The sequence below is a fragment of the Talpa occidentalis genome, unplaced genomic scaffold (genome assembly GCF_014898055.3).
Source record: "Talpa occidentalis isolate TD23 unplaced genomic scaffold, MPIMG_talOcc4v2.1 talOcc4.4, whole genome shotgun sequence".
In the NCBI taxonomy this organism is placed as follows: Eukaryota; Metazoa; Chordata; class Mammalia; order Eulipotyphla; family Talpidae; genus Talpa; species Talpa occidentalis.
In genome coordinates, this window is record NW_023604295.1 from 101854250 (window position 1) to 101874333 (window position 20084).

The 20084-nt window shown below is 45.5% G+C and overlaps 1 protein-coding gene across 5 annotated transcripts in view; it reads right to left on the bottom strand.

Moving 5' to 3' along the window:
• EPHB1 (EPH receptor B1) overlaps positions 1 to 20084 on the bottom strand; it is a 424222-nt gene that overhangs the window by 261062 nt on the left and 143076 nt on the right. For all 5 annotated transcript variants that reach the window (XM_037525939.2, XM_054700814.1, XM_054700812.1 and 2 more), the window contains exon 3: positions 18147 to 18828. In XM_037525939.2, the coding sequence (XP_037381836.2) occupies positions 18147 to 18828 (682 nt within the window). The remainder of the gene's footprint in view (positions 1 to 18146; positions 18829 to 20084) is intronic.

Genomic DNA, 20084 nt, shown 5'->3' on the forward strand with positions numbered 1-20084 from the left:
GGAAGGAGAGAGGGTCAGAGACAGATGACCCCTTCTGGGGCAGGTTTACCCCAGAGGAGCCACAAGAGGCAGGTGTGGCCAGGGAAAGAGGCACACAGGCAAGAGGTAATTCTTAGAAACACTGCTAGTTTCTGTTTCTGAACTGTAATTAAGACCTCCATTTAAGCTGGCAACACTTTGGGAAAAAAAAAGAAGAAGAAGACAAAGGAAGACATTTCTACCAGCTCTGCTTGGAATTCTCTTCCGTGAATTATTGCAAGTGCTAATGGGCGTCTTCATTAAGGCATAATTTAAGAAATATTACAAGTTGGGTTCCCCCACCCTCATGGACCTGATGACTCAAAATCAGCAGCTCCTCCCACTGAACTGAAACAAATTTATAAAAATGGAAAAGTAGTCGACTTGGTCCATCCAGTGGTGGAAATGAGACAGAAACAGGAGATGAACATGGGCTTGCTTCTCTGGAAACAAGCACAGTATGTGACCAGATTCCAAACAGGCCATGAGCCGTAGCTGTCCATCAAAGAGCAGAGCTAGTTGAACCCAGGGTGGTTGGCCAGGATCCCCTCTGGCCTGGGGACACCATTTTGGGGTGGGTAATATCTAGGAGGGCTAGAGGAAGACCAGTTCCTGCAAATGCTTCCCCTACACCCTCAATAGCCAAGTCCCACAGAAATAGCAGCAGCCCTCCAGTTCCCATCAGCACCTCCTAAGACTCCAAATTAACATTTTGGTTTAGGAAATGTGCCTGCTGTCAAATGCAGCCCTCAAAATATCCAGGCAGGCTCCTTCTCACCCGTCCAACCACACTCTTGTCCCCAAGCCCCCCACAAAGAAATTCTTGAGCAGACTCCAGGGAGACACTAAGTCAGGCATCCACTCCACCTACTACTGGAGAAGACCAGGGCAAACTGGTGTCAGGGATGAGGAAGTAAGTTGGAACTCTGGGCAGGACAGAGTGAAGAGGAGAGGTTCTATTGCCAGGGACTGGAATCCACTAAGCTCCTACCCCAGTTTATTTAATCTGCCTACCTTTCTTCTGTTCTCCCCATATCTTTGCACTGTTTGTTTCTCGGATTCCCAGGGACTCACACTTGATAAGTTAAGCTTTATCATGGAATTGAAGCACTTTTAGCCAGTGGAAAGCCTCCATTCTAGCAAAGTTTCCACCTAAACAGCTTTTTCCCTCCTGCCCTCTCCCCTGCCCTGCCAAACAACCACCTCATCTCTGAGTTCCTTCTAGCTCCCAGGATTGAGGGCTGATTAGAATTTAAGATAATTTTCCCAGGGCATTAGAGCAGTTTCTTTCTTTCAAGGGGCATAAGGGTGAAAAAAGGATAAAGCTTAAGTTTCAAGGAACAAATGCTTTAAGATTGAGAGGGAAAACGGTTTAATTGCTTAAGTTCTTATTAGCCTCAAATAATAAGTTAGGGGTAGGGGGAGTGGTGAGAGAAGAGCTCAGAGTGGAGAGTTAATTTTGACAAACCTGTTTGGCCTGATCAGCATGTGAGGCAGCCAGGCCCAGGCAGGGTCTGGCTCACTTCTGATCACTGCTGCCTGGCAAACCACCAGTCACCCCTGAAAGGGCCTTCTCCCTCTGTAGCCATAGTCCTAAGGGACACTGGCCACTGGTACATCCAGTACTTATCAACCACTCAGGACACTTCAGTTAACAAACAGACCCCACCCCACTGACATATCCCTGCCTCAGGTAGCCTACTTTCTATTGAGGATAGACAGAGAATGCACATAAGCATTAAACAAATTGTACCCTACTTTAGAGAGGATGTGATATGGTGAAAAACAAAGTCAAGAAAAGGAGATGTCAGGGCAGTTGAGGGTCTACAGGCTGAGAAGGGTAGGGGTCACTGAAAAAATGATAGTCAAGTGAGGCTTGAGGGGGTAAAGGAGCCATCCACCTGGTTCTCTGGTTCTCTGGTGCTTTTAACAATTATTCAGCAAAATAGTAATAAAATGAATGTCAACTGTACCTCACACTTTAAACTAAAGTGATCTCACAATGAATCATAGACCTAAACATAAAAAATAAAATTAAAAACTCAGCAGATAACATTAGGAGAAAACCTTGGTGACCTGGAGTTAGGCAAAGAATTACTGGACATAACACCAAAAGTATGATCCATAACGTAGATCAATTGGAAAAATAATCAGTTTGATATGTTGGAAAAATGGATAAATTCTCTAGATAATAGAGTATTCTTCAGTTTTAAAAAGACATGAGCTGTCAAGTCATGAAAAGACATGGAAGAAACTTAAATGCATATTACTAAGTGAAAGAAGCTAATCCATAAAAGACTACATTCTGCATGATTACAATTGTATGACACTCTGGAAAAGGCAAAATTATGGAGACAGTAAAAAGAACAGGGGCTGGGAGCGGGTGGGGAAGAATGAATACACAGAGAACAGAAGATTTTTGGGGGTAGTGAAATTAATCCGTATGATGCTATAGTGAAAGCGACAAGCCTTAATATATTTGCACAAGCCCACAGAATGTACAACACACAAGAATGAACCCTGATAAACTTTGGGCTCTGGTGGGAAGTTGATGACTAGGAAGGCTATGTGTGTGTGTGTGTCTGTGTGTGTGTATATGTGTAGGGATAGGGGGTCTATGGGAAATCTCTGTATTTTCCTCTCTATTTTGCTGTGAACCTAAAATTGCTCTAAAATTGGAAATCTGTAATGAAAAATGTGTTTAAACTAATAAATTGGATTTGTGAAAGATATTGTTATAAGGAAAAATGAGACACGTTAAAGACTGGAGAAAATATTTCCAAATCACATATTCAACAAAAGGACTTGTATCAAGATATATAAAGAAATCTCAAAACTCAGCGGTAAGAAAACAATATAATTAAAACTTGGTCAAACACCTTAAATAGACACCACCCAAGAGGATAAGCAGATGGCAAAAATCATGTGAAAGATTTTCAACATCATTATTCGCTAAAGAAATGCAAACAAATGGCACCATGAGATACCACAATGTACAAATTAGAGAGGCTAAAATAAAAAATACTGACAATACCAAGCGTTGACAAGGATGCAGAATGATATAGCCATTCTGAAAATCATCAGTCTGCCAATTAATACAATTTCCATATCATCTTGCAGTACCTCTCCTGGTATTTGTCCTAGAGAAATGAAAATATATGTCTACAAAAAAACCATGAACATGAATAGAATTTATTACAACTCTATCTAGAGTCACCACAAACCCAGAAACAATCCAAATGTTCTTCAACAAGTGAATAGATCAACAAAACCATATGTACAGCCATACAATGGAATATTACTCAGCAATGAGAAGGAACAAATTATTGACACAAACAACTTAGATGAATCTCACAGGCATTGTGCTGCACGGAAGGAGACAATATGGCAATGGAGAACAAATCACTGATTGCAAAAGTTGGAAATGGGGGGAAGTTGTGATTATAAAAGGATAACTTAACATAAGACAGCTCTTCTGTGTGTTGATTTTTATGACAGTTACATACAGATTTAAACATGTATTAAAATTCATAAAACTGTCTACCTAAAAAAGTTAAATTTTTTGTATGGTCATTTTAAAACAAAACTTAAAGGCACAATGAAAAACACCATTTTTTAAAGAATTTTATCTTCCATTGACAAACTGGACAAACATATCTTTCACAACTAGACGGGTGGCTTCTACTAGTCTCAGAGATTCTACTTTAACATATTTTATGTATCCCAAACCATGTTATCCAAGCCCTCTTCACATACACGGGATCTCACAAACTATAGCATGTTCTTTCTACAATTTTCACATGGTTTGAGAGAGCCGGGACCAAATATAGACATAATATCAATAAACAGCTTATTTAGTAATAAAATACCAATAATAACAATATCCACTGTTGAACCCTTACAATGCACCAAAATCTTTGCTAAAGATCTTGCAGATTCTCAACTCTTCACAGCAAATCTGAGCCCCGTGTTATCTAACTATTTAGTGTAGAGCAATGCTGAGGCCCAGAGAAGTCACTTTGTTCATGAACACAGAGCCAGGATGAAACAGTCCAATCTGTCTTCCTGCCAGCTCTTAACAACTCGCCATCCATAGCTATTTTCTCAACATTTCTGTTTCCCTGGCTGTTGCATGGCATGTTGCATGGTATGTAGATTCACACCTTTGTTTTCTAAGGGAGTCTATGGGAAGCTAAGAAGGTCCACACTGAGCTTCCAGGGAAGCTTACCTGTGCCAGAGATGAGCCTGCAAAGTACAGACTCCTCAAAGTTCATTTTCTGACCTCACCCCAGAATTGGGGTATTTTCCCAACAGTGGGGCCAGTCTCTCTTCTCACATGCACTCATCAACTTAAACACCAGTGGAAGAGAACAAAATCACTAACATGCTTTCTTTCCAGATCCAATTTCCTTTTCCTTTCTTCTTCCCTGCCAGGTTAATGCCAATGTGGGCCTTGATGAGACTCCTATTGCTCTCATTTTCTTTTGTTTACATTAATAAGAATTCAGAAATCACATAATTTTTCAAGTCACAGGGTATTTACATCAGATTTTTTTCATATGTGCATTATCTGTCCATTCAACTTATGCCTGGAGAAGGTGCATCTCTAGAGAGCCATGTCCCCAGGGAGCTCTCCCTCCCCATGACTGACTGACAGCTCTCCAAAGTCAATTCTCCTGGTAGCCCCAAGCCTTCAGGGTAAGCCTGCTGAATGAAGCATGGGGCAATTTGGTCCCGAGTCATGGCAGAACTGCCAGGAAGGTGCCCTCAGTTCTGGCTGCTATAGTTTCCAGAAACTTTTGTGTGGGTGAAGAGCTCAGAGTGTAAGCAGAGGTCTGTCCTGGTGTTGGCTGCTATGCCCCTAAACACACAGCAAGCAGTCAGCACCTCAACACCATGAATCAGGCTGCGCCTAGAGAATTTAATGACGTGAGGTTGGGAAAAGAAATCAACCAGCAAGCCAAGAACAAGATGGAGTGAAAAAAGCCCTGACAGAAAGTCTCAAAATGTGGAGGATATCTTCCAAGTAGGGGCTTCCTGATGACTCAGCTACTCCTGCCTGGGGAAGCTTCCTCTCAGCCAACCCTGTGTTGGAAGAGAAGCCAGTGTTTTCCTATCCCTACAGCCAGAACAAAAATTACCAACAAAAGGATACACTTAAATGTCCCCCAAGTAGACACACTATTGTTCATTGGGCTATTGAGGGAGTGAAAAGATAAGAGCTGGAGTAGGTGGACACCAGCAGTGGGAGTTTACAAAGAACTCTCATTTCTGGTTTCCTCCCCTTTTATGATGAGAAGTAAAGACAAAGCCCCTCTTTGCCATTCTGAAGAAGCAGCTTTGTTGGTTATTTTTTGTCAAAATATCCCTCCCAAGCCCCTTTGGGGCCCCCCCTTGTCCTTCTCTCACAGGCTCTTCAAAGCAAGGGAGCTGGCCTCTCTGTTATACCCCTCTTCCAAGCTCACTCTCATTCTCTTGTTCTAATTAGCAACTGCTTTTTTTTATTTTTGTATGCACGTTCAAAGACAGAGAGCAAGGGGGAGAGTGAAAGGGAGAAAGCAAAGGTCTGTGTGAAAGGAGAGAGCAGATGGCTTCTCCTAGGCCCCTCTGTGCACCCGGGCCCCATGTTGGCAAACAGCACACAATGTCTGTCTCAGAGCCCTTTGTGGCCCACAAGGAAGGGCCAGCACACAGCTACAGGCAGGAAAGGAGGCTGTGGGGGGAAAGTCCTAAAGAGGCCCAGTCATTGGAGAAAGTCAGGGTAGGAAGGGGGTAGAGGCCACCAAACAGGGATACCGGGGAATGTCACCTTAGCCTCTACTCCTGGGGGAAGAAAGGGGTGTATGGACGGATGTCCAATTGGCTTGTGTGCTGATGCTACTAACTCTCTGGGTAGCAAATCCACTGTCCTCAGGACTCAAAGGGGATGGATCAGCTGATGACTTGGGCACTGTTAGTTCACATCTAGGTTCTGCAGATGAGCAAAGAGGAGCAGGGAGCACATCTTGATGGAGAGTGGAAATGTGAATCCCCAAAGATGAAACACTCTCCCAAATAACTGAGTTTTCACTGGAGGAAATACTTAGGTAAGATGGCAGAGTATGTGGGCACAAATACACACCAAGGAGGGGGGGCACAGCTGACTTGAATGGTTGAACCAGTCCCCTGTTTGGGTATGTTAAATTCAACAATGAATAAGTTTGGTTAATGGTGCTTAACTAGTAGTTGGATTGAAAGGTATCATGGAGGATTTTTTGGTGCTTTGGTGGTGGATGTGGTATGGTGAGCTACATCTGAAGAGGGAACCTACACCCTGAAATAATTTACAGTGTTGTAAACCAACATCACAGCAATAAAGAAAAAATACAATTAAAATATGTTAGGAAAAAAGAACTTGGAGGAATTCTTATAAACTGAGAAGACTCAAGAACAGGGCTGAAGAATGTGAAAGAGGCACAAAATGCTCAGAAAAATAAAGAAATGAGCACAGAGCACCAGAACATTCTACAAAGACACCTAAAAAAAATATTGTCCTTTTTAATGAATGATCTTATTATCAACATGTATAATTACATATTAAAAAGTTGATGACAAAACTGGAGCATAATATTTACAATTGATTTCAATGATAAATATTGATTTCCTGTTATTATTTTCTTTTTGAAAGAATTCTGTTGTATTGCAATTTGCATCTAAACAGTTTCCTAGGAAAAAATAAAAACAATGAATGGAAATAGTCATCCATTCATTAAAATTCTACCAATGAAATGTGTTTCTCTTTTCTCTCTTTTTGAATCCAGTCCAGAGGGAAGACAGACAAGAGAATAGAATAAATGGAGTAAAAAAAAGAAAAGAAAAGAAAACACGGGTATAAATTTGGCCAAAGATGCAGAGGGCAAGACAAACAGAACCGGTAAGAAAAGAAAAGTCTCAACTCACATGGGCCTCCACATTCAGATCAATACAGGCATGTGTGTGTGACAGACCTAGAAACCAAATAGAAAGCCTGAAATCGCCTATTCCCAGAACAGGCAATTTTTGCCAAGTTTATGAATTGGCAGAGTTCTTGCATATTCCATACAGTTTCAGTGAGAAGTTCTATCCATCTTGTGCAAAGAGCAGATTGTCATTTTCCACTTGAAATACACACATCGCACTGACCTTATGTCCTCTGTCAAACTGAGACTTTATCACCAACTTTTAGTGAAAGGGATTCATGATCCATTCTGTTGATTTTTCTGTGTGTGTGTGTGTGTGTATGTGCACAACCTGTCACTAGATTGGACAACAGACAGACAGGGCCTTTGCCATCCCTGGTTACTTCCTCCATCTGGCTCTGTCATCATCACCTCTGCAAGTACAGGCCTTGTCAGCCAACTCACTCAGCTCCTGCCTGGTTTCTTTGGAGCTTCTTTGCTGCTGGGCTGTTTTCCTACACATTCTAATGTAAACCCTTTCTTTGTCTTGAGCTGCCACAAGTTTTGCTTTCAATGCATTTTGTTTTGTTCTCATTTAGTAGATACCACAGAGTTAACTATTGGGACACAAAGAATCATCTAGAGCAGCCCTGCCTGTGAGGAGAGTGCGAGGATGGAGGTGCCATGCTGGGAAGGTACTTATAGTTCACTTCTCCCAAGAAGCACAGTCATGCCATGAACCTCCTGGTTCATTCACCCCTAGCAAAGGGAAAATGCATTTCAAACTCTGATGGCTTTTCTTTGGGTAACTTAGTGAAAGCTTGTATCTTAGTCCAAAGGAGACACTGAAGGCCCAGTTCATGTCACATGTCACGAATCTGTCCTGAAGAGAATCTCGCTCTTCTCCAGCTGGGGGAGCATAGAAGAGCAGTTATCAGTGGGGCCTCAGAGTCCTGTGTTCTGTGACCTTGGCAAAACTACTTAGCTTCTCTATGCCTCAGCATCTTCAACTGAAAAATGAGGATGATAATCGCATGTACCTCATAGGACTATTAGGAGGATTTAAGAGATAACGCAGGAAAAGAATTTGGCAGAGCATCTGGTATCTAGTAAGTGCATTATAAATGATCATCTCACTGTATCAGTGCTTCAGTGCAAGCTGGAAGCTGATCTAGAAAAGTTTGCTCCATACCCAGGTTCTAACTATCATCATGAGCTGACAAGAAAATGTGACACTGCTTTGAAGAGTGGATGTGCTGCCCTCCCATCCCAGGTGAGCGGGGCAAGTCAGCAACCTTAACAGCATCAATTATTTGCATATAATCTTTATTGCTTTTTTCTATATCTACATGCCAGGTTCTTAAGTTACTACTTGAAGTTTATTCACATTTTAACATGAATATATTTACTTTAAAGAAAATAGGAGAGGGGAAATAAAAGGGAAAGGAGAGGAGGGTAGCAGAGAGAAGGGGAGAGGAAGATGGCAGCAAGTAAAAAAGAGGTGGGAAGTCCAAGGCCCCAAAGAAAAATAAGTGTTGCAGAGTTGAAGACAAAAATGAGAAAGAGATGCCCTTTGAAGCAGTCAACAGCAGTTCAGGCCTAAAACCACATTCTCTGGCTGAGTAGGACCTGGGCTTCAGGCTGGCTATGGGAAGGCATGTGCTTTGGCTGGGCACACAGACACCTGGCCAGGGTTGTCTGGGAAGGGGTGGCGGGTCTCGTTTGGATGAATTAGTACAGAAGAAATGAATAGGAGGCTGGAAGAGGTGAGATTTAAGGGCTGGTGACTTTGGATGGGGTGGTGCAGGGGGGTCACCAAGGGATCCTGAGGCCAGAAGCCCCAGAAGTAAGTTAGAGGGTTAAAGGAAAGGATGTGGGGTGGAGGGACTGGGCCGAAGGGTGAGAGATGAAAGGTGTATGGGTGGTGTTGGGTTTGCAAAAGGGTGAGCAGAGAGCCTAGAACAGGTTCTGGGGCAGCAGTGAAAGGATGGGAAAAGCAAGGTGTGCTTCCCCCAAGCAGAATGAGCAGGCTCCTGAGGCTAGGCTAGGGGGATGGGGGGATGGCATGACCCTACAGCATCAGTATCTGCCCTGGGCCTGTCCCATCTCTGGACCTTTCACCTACCACAGTCTGGGAGACACTGAAATAGGTGCTCAAACGTCCCAATGCTAAAGAATGGCAAAGAACACAGAAAGGGTGGGATGAAGGGTGCGGGGAGCAGAAGAGAGGAAAGGGAAGCATAGAGCATATCATGGTTGAGCAGACTCCAAACTGTCTGCAACACACAAACTCGCTCTATTTAATGATGTGTTCATAGGAAAGTTGTGTGTTAGGTCCCAGCCGGGAAATCTATGGAATTTTGCCGTCTTCAAGCCCAGTAGCAGGAAAATGCAAACTGAAGCCACAATGGGGTGACAATTTTCACCTTTCAGATTGGCAAAGTTAAAAATGATTGATATTTAATAAAATATCAAAGGTATGGGAAATAGGAACTCTCATGCTTTGTTCAGAGAAGCGAAAATTGATAGAAAATGCCTTTTTTTGAGAACTATTTGAAATATCTATCAAAATTAAATATTTATATACCCTGATTCAGCATTTTTCTAAGAATTTGTTGCATTCTTAGCTTTTAGAAAAGTGCTTCACACATAGAATGCCCTCAATAAATATTCATTGAATAAATTAATTAATGAGTTTGCCATACAAATACAGTTACACATAAGTGCAAAGATAATTGTTGGAACTTAATTTCGAAATAACAAAAGGCAGGAAGCAATCTAAAAGTATAAAAAGGAGAGATAATTAAATAAAGGTAGATCCATCCAAAGGAATAACATACAATCATTGGAAAGAACATCCTACAACCAAACTACTGTTAACCGCCATTGCTAAGTGAGAAAAGGGAGGGGCATTATGTGAAAAACCTTAATAAGTGCCCAGTAAGTTCTAAAAGAAGAAATGAGCACACAGACCACTCAATCTATGTGAACTCAAGAGTAGACTCCTACTTGACTGAGGAGAGAGTGCGGGAACGGAGTGGGGGAGGGCATAACTGCCCATAGCAGCAAGGAAATGACCAGAGCGGGTCCCAAAGGGTCATACCCCAAGACCAAGTACCTGGGAATGTGAACCCCGAGAATGGGATGGATGAGCCAGAAACCAAAGGGTCCATTTCATTGTCCAACCCTTCTCATGAGCTGAGTTTACTATGCACAGTGAACATCCTTGCTAAGATTGGGCTTGCTTCTCCCTGGCCTGTGATCTCAAGAAGAGTCCCGAGTGCCTCCTTCCCTTGCCAACCTCACTAGCCTGTTGATTTTTTTCCAGGATGGGCACACAGGAAGGGGGGATGCTCTTTCCATGGAATAGTTTCTAGGGCCCAGAGCACACTCACACATCCTCTTGCATCCCCGACACCTCTCCAGGATTTGCATGCCCTGCTCCCATTGATTGAACTTTTAAAAGTAAGTGGGAATTCAACTGCCATGCAGGTAACTGGCACTCAAGCTCTTAGCTCAGCCAGCAAGGAGTACAGGTAGGACAGATACAGGCAGAGAACCTTCTCTCCATGACCCTGTCAAAACACTGTTGACAAAGTAAGGCTTGTTGCAGGTTGTTTGCCCCTGTTTGGCATACATTACCTCTCCATAGGCAAAAGCCTTGAGCTGCCTCACCTCTGTCTTCCTCACCCCACTCAGGAAGAACTGAGGCCCAGCAGCATTAGGGCACCATCAGCAGAGCTGATCAGTGGTCACAGGCAATGAAACAGAACTCAAATTGTCAGATCTCTCCAGAACTGAAAGACCCAGTCCACGCAGGCTCTGATTCAGTATCTCTTTCCATCTTCAGGCTTCAAACTCAAAAATGGCATTTTTCCCCTCGGGCCAGGAAGCATGTGGAGATGTTTATGCTCAAGTTCTGCAGAAAAGGATTGTCCAGTGAGAGAGAGAGAGAGAGACAGAGATGCAGACAGAAGACAAAGTGGATCAGTCTGACCACAGTCTGCCTGGGCTGGGATTCAGCCCCCAGACACCCAGGCTGGTCCTTGATGTAGATTTGAGAGTTACTACAGGCCTCCAGTCACAGCCTGCCTCTCTGTCTGTCCTTTTCTGTACACACAAGGTCCTAACTCTTATCCTTCCCAGGGACCCTGGAGTCACTCCCTGAGACCCCCTCTGGATGACGTACAGGCAGCTCAATATGTCCAAGCTCTCCTGAGAGGTGGTGCTGCCCCCAGAGAGGTTAAATAGAAGGTGATGACAGTCGACGTGGAGCCCCGCGTTACACAGCATGGAAATGTATAATCAGAGGATGCAGATCCTGGGAGCACCCAAGCCCCAAGGAAAACAAGGGACAGCGTAGGCACAAAGGAGTGTCTATAAGAGGACAGCTGTGAGAAGGCTGTCATTCCTGAAAACCCGTGCTTCCAAAGACAGCTGATTTCAACAAAATCCAGTCTCAGAAGCAAAGGTGGCCTCCCCAGACCTGGGTTCTAATCCTGGCTCTGACATTAACTGGGGTTCCCTAGACTGGTGCCCAGAAATGCCTCTGGGTACCCTTTGTCTATGGACAAATGAGGTGGTCAGAATAAATGGTATCTCAGCAACTTCCACATACCCATCCCAGCTCAGGCAGCTTCAGTCTCCACAGACAGCTAGCTCATCAAGGGCAGAAGGTAGTGCAGGATGCGTTGGACTTAAAGCCTGTGATATCTCCACTACCCTCACTACCTCAGTAATAACTAGATGGTGCCTCCATCTTCATCTCTGATACACTTTATGACGTCCTGGACTTCCAAAAGGGCAGCTCTCCCCGACGGAGCACTGTCACATCATTCTCAGTGACTCTAGCACTGGCCTGGGAGTGTTTTGTTAACACCAGGTAATCAGGGCACTTCTACCTGTCTTCCAAAGTCAGAACAAGGAGTACAGGGCACCAGGGGATTTGGAGCCCAGAGCTCCCCTCCCTTCTGCCCCCCTTGCCATCCTCTGCCACTTCCAGGGTCACAGGGAGGGTGCTGGTACCCGGTTAGCAGGAGTCCCTGTGGCAGAGGGCAGCCTTCCAGCTCTGTTTGCTGTTGCTCATGCCGGTGTCACAGCCCATTACATCCAGCCAATTACACTAGATTCCTCTCTGGGGGGTAGGGGGCAGGGCCACTGTGGGGAGCAGAGGCCCAAGAGGTTTCTAAATGAGGTGGCTTATTGGGAAATCCTATTATGAAGCTCATCTTACAGGGCTGCAGTGTTAATGACCTTGGACTCCCCCAGCCCTGAGCAAAGCTGGTTTCCTTGGAGCTTGAGAAGAGGCTGTACTGGCTGTGGCCTTCCTCCCACTCACCAGCCAATGACTGGTGGACCAGAGAGAACAGCGAGGTTTCCATAATGCCTTTGAATGTGGCTGCCAGCATGGAAGACACATGCATGCACACACATGCACACACACACACTGCCATGGCACCCCTCTTCTCTTTCAGCACCCAGCAGGCCAGTGAAGACCCAGAGCTGGGAACAGTGATCCTAAGGGAAATGAAAATAGACCCCAGAAACCTATTTTTCCAAGAAGAGCTCAATTAGGCACATTTTTCTCTACCTTCGAATCCTGCAGATTTTTCGTCTCAACTCCCCCAGGCTTATAAATTGGCTCATCTCAGCTGTTCAAGTTGACAAAGGCGCCGAAACTGTTGAAAGGTTCAAAATGTCCCTTGGGTCTCCAGGCAAGAAGGCATTTACATGTAGGTGGAAAATTACCAAGGAAAAATAGCCCCTTTTGGAGAGGGGGAGGAATGGAGACGAAGCTGCTGAAGTAGAGGAGGCCTCTGGGAGATGGCCGGGAAGTGTCTGGCCAGGGCGCCATGGTAGAGTCCTGACAAGGGCAGGCCCAGGAGGTTTGTGGCCTAACTCGTGGTTTCCTTAGATAAGTGGGGAACAGTAAAGACACTAAATGGGGAGATGGATGAAGCAAGAACTGCTCTGTCTCTGGGAGTGGTAAAGACCTGCTCACCTCCAGAGTGATAATGGTCTTCGCATCCTGGGAACCCTCTGGAAATGTGCCATGAATCCTCAGTTTCAGGAGAGTGATCCTCAGCCTTAGGCCTGGTACAGGCCCTGAGTGGGGCATGGGAATCCAGCAGGGCAGGTTTGAGGGTACGCTTGAGGACATGCTGTTCTGAGGAGAGCTCTGAGTGAGCAGCCGGTGTTGTCCAGCAAAAGGAATGCTGCTGTTTTCTGTAAACCCCCACCCCGACAGTCCTCCCTTAACTTCCTGCCCCTCTCTCTGCTCTGAGCCTTTCTTAGTCTTTCTAGCAGCTTAGATCCCACATATGCTCCCAGGCCTCACCAGGGCCCTGTGTGGCCTCCCACAGGCCCCACCTCTACTCAAAGAGCAATAATACTCCTGCTGCCTTATAAACCTCATGTCTAAGACCCAGCCTCCAGCCTGCTTCTGCTGCCCTTTCCCAAACTCCTCCTACCCACCCTCAGATGCTCAGTCCATCTTCTCTACAAATCCATAAGCCCCAGGGCAGCTTCACTGGCCTCCTCTGGTTACCCAGCTGCATAGATGACCCTGGTCCACAGTTTGCACCCAAGCTTCTCAGCCTGGGCTGGGACCAGAGCCACCTAATCACAGTCTAAGAAGGGAGCATCTGAGGAGGTCATCTTATAAAACTTTTCCTGGGAGTTCTCATGACCATTCTGAGGTCAAGAAAGGCTATTTCAGATGAACATCATTCTCTCCTAGGCTTGAGGAAAATCATCCAAATATTGCTGCTCCTAGGCTTGAGGAGTCTTCTCTTCTACCTTGAACTTCCAACTCACTCAAGCTCTCTGCCTAGGCCTCACAGGTTGCATGAGCCTCACCTTTAAACATGAGTTAAATAACCCACTGAAATGTTATGGGAGAGTGGGTCACACCTGTGTTCTGACCTCCTGGCCACTGCTCAATGGTCTGGGAGCCTGGGAGGTAGAGCAAGGCAGTGATAGAGCTCTGGGTCCTGCTGCCTGTGTCTCTGGTTTGGGGTACCGCATGCCACATCTTTTTTGGACTTTTATTTCTCTACAAACCAGAGAGGGATGGTATGCCTCAATACTCATGGGCAATGACACCTGGAACTATATTGCAAGGCATGGCCTAGAAGGAATTCTCCTACCCATTATCCTACTTGATTCTCATACACCCTGAGAAGTACACAGAGAAGACAGGGCAGTCAATGGAAAAGGACTACCTGAAAACCACTCAGAAAACCACCCTCTCTTTCCACAAATCCACAAGCCCAAGGACACCTTTTGGTGGTCTCCCCAAGAACCCCTTTATTCTAAACTCTAGCTACACAGATGTCTCTAGGTTAGGTCTCTCCTGCCCAAACATGCCCTCTCGCCTTTTCACCTACCTGTGCCCCTCTTAGAGTAATAGCAACATAGTGAAGACTTGGCACCATGGGTTGGTATGTGGCCTCAGCAGCGGTGAGCCAAGGGCAACTTGGACACCCCCAGGGCAGAGCAAGGAAGGAGAACAGGAAGGGTTAGGCACAGCGTGACCATTTCCTGAGTTCTGACTGGCTGGAGAGTCAAGCTAATGAGACAGTTGCTTGTGGAAGCTCCAGGGCCTGGGCCCAGGAGGTCAAACTTGGCCCTCAGGGAGCACACAAGGGTAGAAACAGATTCAAGTCCCATGTATACATTGCTCCAGCGAGGACCTGAGAGCCATAGGCTGTCCCCTCCTTGGGCACCCACAAGGGACACTGCAGCCCTCTAGCTTCTAGCAGACGGATAAGGGGCTCTCCTGTGTCAGGTTCCCCCTAGAAACTGTCAGTACCAGTCCAGCCATCCTCCACCAAGTCCAAGTTCAGCTGATGAAATATTTTAGGCTTCACAGCCCAGGAAGAGCAGCCTGGGAGGCAAACTTGGCCAACTGCACAGTGACAGTTAGACTTCAGGCACCCACATAAAGAATCAACTTTGTCATCAACCTGAACAGGGAAGGTAAGGGGGTGGGTAAAGACAGCATGATTTCTCTTTAAGCCACTATACTATGAGCTCCAAATCTGAAGATGGAGCAGATGGATCATTTTCCTAGTAATTAACAATTTCACAGAGACAAATGCATGATGGGGTCAGGGTCACTGTGGGGTCAGCAGGTTGCTGTGATTCTGCCTGATAGGGCCAACCATGAATGTAGGAAAATGGGTCAAGAGCAGATTGTGGGCCACAAAGCCTCCTGAAGAGTGTGTGAGCTGCTGGCAGTCCTTGTCTTAACACACAAGTCTCCCCAGGGTTCCTATTGCTTGCCCCTCTTCCTGCTACACCCCCCCACCTCCCCTCACCCCAAGGTACACAAGAGGAACAGCTCTAGGCCAGGACCACTCTGTGCTGGCTGGGATGCCTAATTGGTCTCCAAGTGCTTCTGCATAACAAAGCAACTGGTCACTCTGACTTTAACAGAAGAACGATTAGTAATGAAAAGCAAAAGTCAGGAGAATAAGGTTCCTGCCCATCATGAAAGTCTGTCCAGTCAAGAAAATAATATAAAGGATAGTCTTCCCATTACCCTATAGATTCCACACATGGAAAGGCAAAAGATTCAAATATCCAGGATAGAAAATTTATCAGATCAATACCACTGTGTGAATTCACAGAACTCTCCAGGCTTCCCTCAAACAGGCTCCAGGGCATCAATTCTTAGGGCTGTGCTAGGAGTAGCTTGCCTTCCTTCTCCTCTCTGACCAGGACAGCTGATGGAGACTCATTTTCCCACATACAATTTTAGGCCATCCACCATTATCCATGATCCTGGCCTCATGAGGACAGGCTGTACTAGGCAGGCCACCCAGCACTGCTATGGAGGAGCACAGTGCCCGGCAGCATGACATGAGCACCCACATACAGTGAGGTACCTTCCCTTAGAGACAAGCTACCAGGACCCACCACAAATCCATCCACCTGCACTGTCCATCACCACCAATGGTTATAGATCACCATGCATGCCCAAGGGGCCCCCCTTCCCTGGGGCAGCCTTCTGTGAGCCCTGGAAGGGAGATCTGATTCAGTCATCAAGGCCCGTTTATCAGCAGAGCCAAAAGCAAAGAATTAACTCAAGCTCTTGAAATAGGTGAAACGCGGGCTTCCTGCCCTTCTAGGACTACAAGACCCATGAGGCCACCTGACTTGCCACCCTCCACTCTCAGAAACCATCAAAATATTGCTGCTTGTGCCTCAGAAATGATAAAGTAATGGTGTCCTGAGGTCCCCACTTCCTGTACCTGCCAATGAGTGCTTAATAAGCAGTATGTAATGTTAAGCCAGGTTTACAATACCTCTAGATTAGGAATGTCCACCCAGAGCTAAGAAAAGTTTGGGCTGGATGGGGAAAATGGATAGAAACCACTTGGATTTACATCTCTGTCACCACAGCCACCCCCTCCAAGGACAACCACAGAAGGTGACTGACAGGCAGCAAGGACACTGAACTTCTCAAAAAAGAAAGTTCCAATTAGTCCAAAGCAACAAGAGCCTGTTCCCAGAGTCCCAATTAAATCAGAACCAATCAATGCTTCCCCTGGTTCCTGCCGTTCTACTCAGGAAATAATGAGAAAAATGAGCGGACCCCAGCCAACAAGTGCAAGTGCAGCCCTTTGAAGCCTGGAGAAATCACCCGCTCTGTTGCAAGTGTGCCTGGCGGAGGCCACACCTGTGCCTTTAAGAACTCAGCCTGGAGTATTGGTCCACACTCAGATCCTGACTTGTGCCAAAGAGGGCGCCTCCTGTCCCCACCCCCAACCAATAGGACAAAGAGGAGCACAGTGGGACCTGGCCTGGCTGGTTTTAAAACTGTCTGTGGTGATTCATCACTTGATCTGGCACTTTCTCTCTTCTGTTTCCACACCATCCATCAAGGGTACCATAACCAAGAAATCCAATAAAGACACAAAGGCATGCTCTCTGTTCTCAGCAGGGCTCAGAAAGGCTGTGTAAGTTCCCCAGCCCAGGCAATTAGCTGAGTCCAAAGGATCGCAGAGCTATGAGCATTAGTAATCATGTGTCTGGTGTTTAGCATGCAGGTGTTTGGGGAGCATGTTAGGAAGAAACTGAGACAAACAAGGGATGGTCAGGCACTCTGCTGGGTGGGGGATGACAACAGCGAAGACAGCTGGCATGAAACTCACAACAGAGGAGTTAGTATAGCCCTAAACCTCCAAGTTGTTGCCAAAAGATTGGGAGCAACTGAGTGGTAAGTTAGTGTCAAGGTGGTGATTTCTGAGGTCTATGTGGGACACTATCTTGAAAGACTCTGAAATTTCAAAGGGCACTAGTAAATCAGAATAAAAGAAAGCAATCTTCTTTTCCCCAACTCTGGATTCCCCCATGCTCAGCTTCCATGCACTATTGCAAGAGATAAGCTGCAGGTCTTCTAAACCTTTCTATTCATTTCCAGAGAAGTCAGAGGCTCCAGGCGGCTCGGCACATTAATAGCCATTCATTGGGCATGTGTTCCTAGGACCAAGGAGAGTCATTGTGAACACAGAGTACCCTGACACCCCAAACTGCAAAGTTGGCATCATTCTGCATCATTCAGAAACAAAGGTAATAAAACAGTCCCACCTCCATTTCAATAGCTTCATCTCCTTCCAGACCACACTAAATCAGGGTCCCATCCCTGCCCCAGGATCTGGCATTGAGCCCCTGGAGGAACACAGCCAAGCCATAGGGCTTTGAGTTAATGAGCTACATAAATTCAGTACCAAGTTGAGTGCTGTGGGAGCTGGACTGAAATGAACTAAAATATTTTCCAAATTCACTCACTTCTCAATTACCCTTGAATGAACTGTCCATGACAACCCAAATTTCATGTCTCCGAGCATGGGGCTAGACACATGGTACAGGGGTGTGTGTGTGTGTGTGTGTGTGTGTGTGTGTGTGTGACCCAAAACTAAATATAAGTCAGTGATTATTAAGCTATATTTCTCATCCACACCATTTGGAATCCCTCCCATCATTCTTGCACACACCTCCACCATGAATTCAGACATTCTGGTAGGATACAACTGGAAAATCATCAGGTCTAGCACTGGGGATAGAAATTCCCAGAGTTTTATAATAAGCCATTATGCTCTTCTGTTCCTGTATAATTTAGAGCTAGAAGTGGCAAACCTTGCAGACTCATCCCTGACCCAAGTGGGCAGGAAACAGAAGCCTCAAGAATCCCCATGGCTTACCCTTGCAGGCCACGCTGTTCTCAGGCTCATAGCCAGGCTTGCAGGTGCAGCGACCGATGGGCACCATCCACTCCCCATCCCCGTTGCAGTAGAGTTTGATAGGAGCATCCACTTCCTCTGCATTGGGTATGCACGTGCCCCGAGCAATCACCAGGGAGGTGCTTTCTGCCCCCGTCATGGTCTCTGGGAACACTGCAAAATTTTGTACAATGCTGGGACACTTTTTGAAGAAGACACGGACAGAAAGGAGAGACATGCAGGCTCCATAATCCTGGAAAGCGAGGTAAAAACCATTCCGGGTAAGGGGCCCAAAGCTCCTGACTTCTGTGTTAACCTTCATCAACCTTCCACCAAAGTCCACCTGGGAGAAGCTCTCATCTGCAGCAATGGTGTCTACTTTGAGGTAGGGGGCCTCAGACCAGAAGGCAGACTTCTTGGTGGCAATGACTGAATCAGTCTCATAGTAGTACAAGTTGAAGGTCTCCTTGCAGGAGCCTGGAACGTTGGGGAGGCTGCTGCAGTCTCTCACAGTGAAGCGCATCTCTGTGTAGATGCGATGGGCACCCCGCCGGTTGATGAAGGTGGTGAGCAGCCAGTTGTTCTGGTTGGGCTCAAAGACGTTGCACACCTGGTAGGTGCGAATGGTGTTCAGGTTTTCATCGTAGCCACTGACTTCTTCCCACTGTATCAAGCAGGCCGTAGGCACACACATGCAAAAACATAAAATAGAGGGTGAGAAGACAGAAGTAGAGCAGAGAAGAAGCCTGGCACTGGAGGGGCCTTAAGAGCTCACCAGTCCAGCTGCTTGACTTCAGATATTAACACAACTAACCCTAACTTGCTTTTAAATATGTCTTATGAGAAGATTTAGGAATATTTCTCTGAAAAACATCCAGAAATATAACATACTTCATTCCAGAATGCATTCCTGCATCAGACCACAACTCACATGCTTAGGCTATGACTCATTTCATCTGTGGGACAACCAGCAGCTCTAAGCCCCATATGGTGACAGGGGCTTTCTTTCTCTACTTTCAGTGGCCAATCTGTGGATTAGGAGTCTGACTACCTGGAATCCCCAACTTGGAAATCCTCATCTGACCCTAATGTCTACTGTGGCAAAGTGCCTTTATATCTCTGCAAAGCATATGAATACAAAGTTTTTCAGATTTCTCAATAAACTTTTGTTTTATTGCATCAAATGCTTTTTTAAAAGCTAGATTGTAAGAGTGGTAAGAGTAGAGACTGCTAAGAGAAATCCTTAATGAAGCAAATTAAGCTTCATTGTGTGCAAATTTCAAGCAAAAAAAAATGATGAAAGAGAAAGTTGTTACTTAGGGAATGTGGAAGCTTCTTAATAAGGGAAAGGGAATTATGATCATGTTGGAAAAAAGAGTACTCATTTTTAGCAGTCCTATAAATGAGGGAAAGAGGAGGAATGGTGCGTTTAAGTGATGTCTCTCCATCTTTTGAACAATTTTGAAAACTAGATATCTCCAACTTACTGATGAAGAGATATCAAGCAATTCATGTGTGGTCATGTGATTAGAAGAGGTGAGGAGGAGAGGAGATAGAAACAAGTGCTTTGAATGAAAAAAATTCACCTAATAACTTATTTCAGTAACAGGCAATACAGGGAGGTATGTCCCTAAAAGAATTTCTTCCATAACCGCACCACTGTGACCAGAAGCCAAGGAAGAATTTCTGGGTTGTTCTTTCTTCTTTGTGCTGGAAGAGGATACAGCAACCCCCACTGGGGGGGTTCTCTGGTCCCAGTTCCCAAGAACCAGGGGCACAGCAGGAGGTTTCATTGTGTTTGTTAAAGAAGAAAAGAAGAACAGGAGATTTCAACTTCAAGTGAAAAGAGAAAATGATTAAGATCCTTGACTACTTAGCAGTGGTGATAACATTACCAAATAGTACCTATTTCTTTAGGAC